Genomic DNA, 9,793 nt, shown 5'->3' on the forward strand with positions numbered 1-9,793 from the left:
TTTACCTCCCTGTTCTCTAGAGTCTAATAAATAATAAGTCTAAATAATAATATATTTTATACTGTTAAATATATTTAATCAGTTTAGCAAAGCAAATATAGATTGAACTTTACACTTGGAAGGTTTTTTGTTATTAGTCCAGAAAATTTTCTATATGACATGACAAATCTTTTATGGAACTCTTAATTGGGCCTATTTTGTGTCAGTTTAGATGTTCAGCACTTTCAAAAATGAAGGTATTTAAATGCAGAGTTTAACCACTGCACATGCAGTGCTCTTTACTACTTCACACAGGCTAGCTTTTAACTCTCCATTTATACATGACTTCAATATATTAAATTTGATAGACATTGTTATGGACAATAGCCAAAATACCTTTGTACTTAAACAAGCGAGAACGTAAGTGATGAGTTTATAATCTACTTTTTAGTTAAGAATCCCTCAGAGTTTGGGCAGTCCAATTTGGAGTCTGTTTCTTTAGTTTGTGGCCAGATCTTGTTCAAACACATGTAGTCCTACACAGGTTAATGCTTATGATTTGGTAGCCAGGGACAGCATACAGCTTGCTTTAAATAGTAAAATGACTAAACTGAATATGTAACATTGTAATATGACTAGACAGTCCTCTTTCTTGATCTTGAATTGAACTACTGAATGGCTTTCTGATCCCTTCTTTGCCTGATTCATCTAATTGGGGCAGTAAGGACTTTCCAATACTCTGCTTAGATATGTCCGGTTTAAGGCAGACATCCACCTTTCTTTTTCTGGAGAAAATGACACTCCAGTGAGAGTCTTTCCATCCTAATACAGAGATCTAAGGCTAAGGGATGCTGCACAGTCTTGCTACTGCCTTCTCACTGCAGGGAAGGTACCTCATTTGTGCCTGGCATTTCTGGTATCCAGACTTCTCCTATTGGCAATGATACTGAGTCATGCAATAGTTTCTTCCTTGCCTGTTGGCCTGAGCTGTCTTTGGAAGGAGACATGGGTACACAGGAAAACAGTGCACAACATCATCTTCTCTTGACATCAGGTTGGGATCTGACACTTATATATAGGAAACTAAACTGCTAATGTACTCCTGCCACAGTGACATCATAATTCCAGCCTAAAATGTGTAGGATAAAGTGTGGTTTTTTTTCTTTATTGACAAAAAAAAGGAAGCTTAAATTATAGTTAAGGTTGTATGTTAAACTTGAAGATGACCATGATTAAATTAAATTAATTCCACCTCAAAGGGTATAGTTTATGCGTGTTTGAAGGGATTTGATACATCTGAAGGTAAGTTGTTTTGCTGTCATGTTTATCAGATGAGCAGTTCTTGTAACACTGTGGTTTTCTTTCATAGGTGACACTACTGTAGGCCTTTCTTCACATGAGACAAAACTTGAAATATTTTGATAAAATGAGATGCTTGCGGAAACGATCAGCAGTGTCGTTCTTAGGAGTCCTTGTCATTTGCTTGCTGTTCATGAACTTGTACATTGAAGATGGTTATGTTCTGGTAAGTTTCTTAGATGGAAGAAATTATTCTGGAATGACAGAACAGGACACATCCTTAGTTAAGCAGTAAAGTTCATAATTCCTACAGTTTCCCCCCTGTTAGTGTACTATTAACAGTGAAGTATCCTCAAAATGTGTCCTTTATGATGAAGCCATCTTATCAATATATACTGCACACAGGGTGTGTCAGTAAGATCCTAACAGTCGTTTTCACAGAAGTAAAATATGTCATTGTTTATTGGAAGTACGGGAGATAATGAATGTAGCAAAACATGGACACACGTCCGTCAGATATCTTCCTTTGAGTCAGAATATCCCCTGTATTTTCCATACTTCTGGATTTCCCTCAATTTTAGTATTGAAAATCATCTACATCTGAAATACTCATGTGACCTAGGAGCTCCTTTTTCAGTCCACACTGAAATTCTCACCTGTGAATACTGATTAAACAATATTATAGAAATACAATTATAGAAGAGAACTTACACTGATTCCATATATTTCAAGCTCCTTGCATGAATATTTTCTTTTTAGTGCTTTTATTCTGTGTTTTTCTCACTTCCTGTATCCCAGATTTGAGTCTGGCAGGTTCAGTGCTACAGCATTAACAATTACACATAAATGATACCTACCATAAGTTTATGATTGTGAAAAAGATTTATTGAAAGATCTGTGTTAGGAATTTCAACAAGTCAGCTACTGACAATGTAACCTAACTCTACAATTTATATGTAACCTATGGGTGTCTCAGTGCTGAATGTCAAGTAAGCTCTGAAGACTTGATTAATGGATTGAATTTCCAGTTCATCTGAGGTTGGACTGGGCCCAGTAAAAGAACATGGTAGTCTAATAACTGGAGCTTGCAAATAATAAAATGACTAAACTGAATATGTAACATTGTGATATGATTAGACAATCCTCTTTCTTGAACTACTGAGCAGCTTTCTGATCCTCTATGCCACCCTTCTTTGTCTGATTCGTCTAATTGGGACAGTATCGGCTTTCCAATATTCTGAAAGGTGAAGTCCGATCTTGGTTGGATCTGAAAAGCAACATCATAGTATGAAAAATGTGCAATACATAAACAGTAAAATCCTTACATGAATTTATCAAAACCATAGATAACTTGCTAGTAATTTTAATGTAAAATATTATACTTATTAAATTACTTATTAAAATATTGTAAAAATTGTAAATATTAAGACTATCGTACTACTTTTTAAACCACTGAAAAGATAACCCATGCTTCTAGCATGTTACTCCATTAGAGACATATTGCTTTCTCTAACAGTACTTGCACTAAGGTTTTGCACTATGTTTTATTTATTCATAATTTCTTGGTTGTGATCGAATTTGACCTGGCTTAACACATTTCTTTTTCCCAGTGGTATTTTCCCTGATGCTTCTTCTCCTTTCACTAATTGTTTCAAAGTCCCCCAGATGTTTCTGAAAGTGCTTTTCTTATCACTGCTAATGGTGTTCCTCTTGGTTTGTTTTTGAAATCTTTTCCTGTCCTATTTGCCAACTCCCCAGATGGCTCCATGTTTTATTCTTAATTTGCTCTTTTTTTCCCCTTTTTTAGAAATCCACTCTCTTTCATTGCTTCTCTCATCACAGTTCTGGCATGTTTGCGTTCATGTAGCTCCCAGCCAAGTCTCTTGCCAAGTCTCCTGATAGTTTTCCCTGATCTCTTGATACCTTTATGGTCCATCAAGCATTTTTCAAATGTGTTAGGCTGTTGACTTTTCAGTTTATTTATTTATCTTTATTTTCAACTTTCCCGACCATGTCTCACAGCTCCGTTAACTTGTCTGGTGTGTTTTCTCTGCTGAGGTAAAAGATAAGCAGTTTCAGTGTTGATGCTGAGGAGACATACTCTGGGGAACAGCTTTCAAGGACAGCGGGCTAAACAGTTCCCCTCAGGGAACAGGAATCTGAAAGTCCTCAGAGTCCCAAAGGCCCTCTGACTTTCTAATTGTAGCGAGTGTCCTGCTGGAATATCTCCTGAAGGTAACTGGTAGAGGAAGGGTGCAATTGACTCCAAGTTTCTCTTCCCAATCTCAGAGAGCAGGCTGTGCAAGGGGATGAGGGGCTTTCTTTCACCAAATGTAAGATGAGATGAGTGGCCTTTTTCAGCAAGTTAGAATGACAAAGTGAGATTCATTGTGGCAAATCTTAAGAAGGGAGAGGAGAACTTTCTCTTTTTGGTCAGAGACTTTTGTATCTCTGAAGAATCCCTTCACTGTTTTCTGCACAGCTTTTGCTGTGGAAACGGAAAGTAAGGGCCCACCTGGGAAAATTGCTTAAGTATGTTTGATAGAGGGTATACAGTGCTGACGCATGTGTGTCAGCAGAGCAGTTTAAGATGCTTCTTCTGCAGCGTGTGTACCACATCTGGTCAAACATTTTGAAGACATACTGAATTAATATAACCCAGATCACAATATCTGCATGATTTGCAGTGATTTTTTTATACATATTCTGAGTTGTAAGTGAATTGTAAGTGAAGCATGCCTTCTGCACTCTTCTATGAATACTAATCATTATTTTGGGCACTATGAAAACAGTAGTATTGTAGCATCCTTAGCGGAGCAGAGTATCTCTATAAAGAATGGAGAACTTCTGGCACTTCTTCCCACGGCACACACAGGAACCTCCCAAGCTCCAGCAAACACTGGAATGTAAGTTAGAGGTTAGTTAACAGATGAAAGCCAGAACCATCATAGAAGAAATTAGAGAAGACAGCTAAAGAGAGCTAATCAAGCTCTTCAGCTTCACTGACCTCTGCATAGTAGTCAGAGGTAGAAGAACCAGATTTAATATATTTGGAAAAATCCATATTTCAGTTTTGCTTTTCAGTCAACAAAGGAATGAAAATAACAACAATTAAAAAAAAAAAAGATTGTTAACTACAAAAGGCATTTCTTAAAGAGAAAAAAAAAAGGAAAAATCTGTGGTCAGTTTAAATATTTTGCTTGTTAAAATCAAAACATTTTGTCCTGACATTCCCTATTTCTAAACATTTTGAAACTTTTTATGTAGAAAAACCTCAGCAGAATGGGTTTCCATTCCAAAACCTTCTTATGAAACGAAGAATTTTGGTGCTCCACTCTGGAACCAATGACACATGATGTTTTGACATTAAAGAAAAGCTGGTTTTAAAAAAAGAAAGTTTTTGGACCAGCCCATTTTTTTTTCCAATTGACAGTGTTCGTGGAAAATCTCCTGAAGGTTTGGTGCATTCTCTTCCTAGCCCACTGAGTTACATTTTAATCTGGAATTTGATCAACATAAACTTTCCTCTCATAACTTATGAGCAAATGCAAAGTAGCATAGCAGCACTAGAAAGAAATTACTGGAGAGACACTGCAGATCAAGAGAGTGTAACAGTGCAGGTAGATGCCCCTGGATGTCCGCCAAAGATCTTTACTAAGCTCAGAAGTGGATTATTTACTACTTCTATGAAAGAAAAATAATGAACTTAAAATGAACCTAGGATCTGTTTACAGAAATATTTCTTTGTGCTATAAAATATATCTTTGACACATTTTTGAATATTTATACCATTAAATATGAGTGCTGTTTCTGTGGTTCTTCTTGTTAGCAGCAGTATTATCACTGCACGATGCTCCCATTCAATGACAGATCAGGAAGTTTTTAGTGTGTTAACACACTGTATATATCAGAAGAAATGAACTCATTCATACACTGGCCTCTCATCAGACTAGAATCAAGCAGTGTAAATTAAACAAGCATTCCTACCTTTAAATTCAGTCTTGTGACACTACAACCTGTTAGATATTTTCCCTTTTCTAAAGGACTGAGGAACAGATTTTCCCTGAGACCAAACTGAGCTTAGGGATAGGGCACTGCTGATGAAGCTGCTCCTTCCCTTGTGTGACTTTACAATGGCTCAAGAAGCCTCTTGGAAGAAAAAGGCAGGAGAAGGAGGCAGGAAGAGGGGGCACGGTGATAAATTTGCCTTTTTTCTATACCACCAGTGTTCACCAAATCCAGAGAAAACTTTGGCTGTCTGGATGATCACATGCACTTCTGCTTATCACAAATCTGAGTTGGAGCTACTCAGAAAAGTGGCAAAATGAGCCAGATGCCAGGATCTAGTTTCGTCTTTCCTTTGCAACAGTTTTGGTGTTTTTTTAATCACTGAAAACATTTTCAAAAAATCTCCCCTACTTCACCATCTATGAGAATTATCTCATCTGTTGCTGACTGATGCTTTCTTATCCCTATTTTGAATATACTGGTAATAATTTAGTGTTTGCAACATTTCCAGAGTTTTTGTCCAAAATATTTTTTCTTCTTTTCCTGTTACCGTAATCTGAAGGGTTATGGTAGAATTTCTGTAGCCAAAAATGTATGATATTCAGTAATGGGTTTTTAAAAAAATGAGGTGACATCTACATGCTTTCACGAAAGCTGACACTGAAAAATGTTGGTCTTGGAAACCTGCCTGTCCATGTTTTCTCTGTGGCTGGCATTCACAAATGTGTTTCTCTCTGTCTCTCTCCCTCTCCTATTCTTTTTGTTTTCTCACTAATAGGAAGGGGACAAGCAATTAATCAGAGAAACAGCCACGCACCAGCTCAACCCAGAGCGTTATGTTCACACTTTTAAAGATTTGTCTAATTTCTCAGGATCTATAAACATTTCCTATCGCTACCTAGCTGGCACGCCTTTGCCAAGGAAAAGTAAGTAACTACAATCTGAATGTTATGAAATGAGGTAATTTAAAAATGGGTGAAATCCATATAGTCCCTGTGGTATTTCTAGGCAAGAGGGTCTGAGTTAAGCAGTGATGATCTCAGAGAGTTACTGGGACAGCTATCTCTCTTTGCATAGGCAGTGCCTGGGCAGCTGCCAGTTCAGCCCTAGCAGTGACTGCCCCACAGCCTGGTTACCTTCTGACCAAATGCCTGACAGCCCCTGGATGGTCTGTGCAACCATATTTTTGTGGATGTCCCACCAGGCCAGAGGGAGATGATTCAGGAAGCAGGAGCAAGGCACATGCTGGTGGTGCTCTGTAACCACCCTCTGAGGCCATACTGTCAGACTCTGTCTGTATAACCAGTAAGTCCAACCTCAGGTATGCTTGGGATCTCATAGATACACCCTTCAGGTCCCCTGTTCTGCCAGTCCAGCAGCTGTGAATGGATCTCCTTGTTCCTTTAGCTGTGATAACAAGGATAACAAGGGAGGTGAATTCTGCTATTCTGGGGAGAGTAAAGGAGGATTCTTCTCACAGCCATCTGCAGATGGACTATCTAGTTATTCTGACTTCGGGCAGGGTTCAGGACTTTCACCTCGAAGTGAAATATGGCCATACCTAGCTTTTAGACAGGTGTCCTTTGGGTTCCAAATCAATCATTTCACAAACATAAACAAGGCTCAGAAGACCAAGCACAGATGGTAAAATAAAATCATCTGTGAGTTGTTGATCTACATGGAAAGCTATAAAGTTTGTTCAAATTAAATTCGAGAAATTTGGGGCTGTGTTAGAAGTGTGAATGGCTTCTGGGGGTTGTACTTCACTGTACAACTGCATTTTGAGCAGACTTAAGCCTCAAGGGAAATTCTGAATCACTTTATCAGAGCAGTCTTTTACAAACCACAATATTTTAAGAAAGTTGGGGTAGGTTCAACTAAAGTACACCCCGTCAATTATAAAGTCTTAACATTTTTTACATCAGAAGTTACAAAAATTGAGATATATTAGCAAATACCTGAAAAAAAATGATTTGGACTGCTGGTAAAAATGCAATGGCAGTGACTCCAAAACAGCAGAGATGAGAATTCTTCCCACCTGAAAAAATTTGGACTGCTGGTAAAAATGCAATGGCAGTGACTCCAAAACAGCAGAGATGAGAATTCTTCCCTTATAATTAAGATGCATCTCCCCCTAGAAAGATGTAACAACACTAAAAATTATTTATACAAACCCAGGTATGCATTAGTAAGTTCTCTTCTACTTTAAAATAATATCTAAATATGTTCCCTGTAAAATGTTCAATGAATCCTGAATGAAGGTTAGAAGAAGAACTATTAGCAAGGAAAAATTGGACAAATTCAGTTAAAAATGAACATGCAGAAAGAAATTATCCATGCAACATTCATAAAACTGTGAAGTTATGCATAAGTGTAACTAGTCTTGTACAGCGCTTAAAAGGATAAAAGTTAGGCAATTAATCTATAGCTCTATGTTTTTGTGCTGCATTTCATAGTTCCTTGCTTTAAAAATATTGTGTGAATCTTATCTCATAATCCCCTTTCCTTTAGCAGATTTTACAGCCTTATCATTGTCTATATAGTTTCCTCTACCAGGCATATATGTGCACATTGGTTTGGCTTTTGTCCACTACATACCATTCCTTGCAGTTAATAAGTGAATGTTTAATGCAATAGTCTTCATATGTCTATTTGCTTGCAATACGATTCTTCTTTCATGAAAAGGCAATAAACATCCTTTGTTGCATGCAGCTTAATAAGTTCACATACCAGATTTCTCAGACTTCACCATTCAAAAGGTTTATTTAATATGAGCACAGCTCTGGAGGATAGCTTTGTGGCAAAATGGTTTCAAATGTCAGATACTCAGGTTTTGTTTGAATTGTCTTTTGTACAGGGTATCTTACAATTGGGCTATCCTCTGTGAAACGGAAAAAGGGAAACTACTTGCTTGAGACCATCAAGTCCATATTTGAGCAGTCAAGTTATGACGAACTCAAAGAAATCGCAGTGGTAGTGCAGCTGGCAGATTTTGACTCAGCCTGGTGTGAAGGGATGGTCCAGGATATTTCACAGAAATTTGCACATCACATAATTGCAGGCAGATTAATAGTTATTCACGTCCCTGAGGAGTATTATCCTGTACTGGATGGCCTCAAGAGAAATTACAATGACCCAGAGGACCGTGTGAAGTTTCGATCCAAACAAAATGTAGATTATGCTTTCCTCCTTAACTTTTGTGCTAATCTTTCTGACTATTATGTGATGCTAGAAGATGATGTTCGCTGCTCAAAGAACTTTTTGACTGCTGTTAAGAAAGTAATCACCTCACGAGAAGGATCCTACTGGGTGACTTTGGAATTCTCAAAATTGGGGTACATTGGAAAGCTTTACCATTCCCATGACCTTCCACGCTTGGCCCATTTTTTGTTGATGTTTTACCAAGAAATGCCTTGTGATTGGCTGCTCATCCACTTTCGTGGGCTGTTAGCTCAAAAGGAAGTGATACGTTTTAAGCCATCTCTGTTCCAGCACATGGGATACTACTCATCTTACAAAGGAGCTGAAAACAAGCTAAAGGATGATGATTTTGAAGAGGAATCATTTGATATCCCTGACAACCCACCTGCAAACTTGCACACCAACATGAATGTATTTGAAAACTATGAGGCAAGCAAGGCTTACAGCAGCATTGATGAGTACTTCTGGGGCAAAGCTCCTTCTACTGGAGACTTCTATGGGATTGTATTTGAAAAGCCCATTAAAATCAGTAAAATTAAAGTTATCACTGGAACTGAAGACCGGCAAAACGACATTTTGCATCATGGAGCCCTGGAAGTAGGAGAAAAGATTGTAGGGAGTAAAAAAGGGAGACAATGTACTACTTACTTGAGACTAGGGGAATTCAAAAATGGGAATTTTGAAATAACAGATGTAGAGCACAAAGTTCTGTTTGATATTAACTGCATGAGAATACTCGTTACCAAAAGTCAAAAAGAATGGCTGATCATTAGGAGCATTAGCGTCTGGACTTCACAAACACCAAATCAATAAAGCAAAGCCACCTGAGAAGGTACAGAGTGCATACAATCAGCTGGGTCCCAATTGGTGCCATCCCCCAGAAAAACTGACTTATTTCCAACTCTTTACTAGAGAGACAGAAAATCTGGGGAAATCCAAGCAAAGCAATTTATTTTTTACTAGTTTGGCCAGGCAATATACAAACACTTATTTGTTGAAAATTTTGAATTTTATAGGAAATGCAAAGTTTTCAAACCTCTCTTGAGATCTTAAACCCCTTTTTTATTATCATTTCTCTGTAAGAGAGATCTGCTGGACTAAACAGAACAAAATAAAACATCCTATAACTACCAAAAGGTTTAAAGCTATGACCAGTATGTTGTGAAAAGTAATTGGGTTGCACCTTACGTACATATAAATTTAAAATGTTATGGTACTATGCGTTTGTACAATAGTTGTTGATGTGTTTCTTTCAAAGGCAGTTGTGACAAGGAAATCTGTCCTAAAACTGGCAGTTTCATTCTGA

At 37.7% G+C, this 9,793-nt stretch overlaps 1 protein-coding gene across 1 annotated transcript; it reads left to right on the forward strand.

Annotated features, from left to right (window-relative positions):
• The first annotated feature begins 1,354 nt into the window (after positions 1-1,354).
• On the forward strand, positions 1,355-9,300 carry MGAT4C (MGAT4 family member C). The gene is made up of 3 exons (XM_009285469.2): positions 1,355-1,504; positions 6,065-6,212; positions 8,144-9,300. Exons 1-3 carry the CDS (start codon positions 1,376-1,378, stop codon positions 9,298-9,300), a joined length of 1,434 nt encoding a protein of 477 aa, XP_009283744.1. The 5' UTR covers positions 1,355-1,375.
• Positions 9,301-9,793: the final 493 nt, after the last annotated feature.

This window comes from Aptenodytes forsteri, unplaced genomic scaffold (assembly GCF_000699145.1).
Source record: "Aptenodytes forsteri isolate BGI_AS27 unplaced genomic scaffold, ASM69914v1 Scaffold568, whole genome shotgun sequence".
Taxonomy (NCBI): domain Eukaryota; kingdom Metazoa; phylum Chordata; class Aves; order Sphenisciformes; family Spheniscidae; genus Aptenodytes; species Aptenodytes forsteri.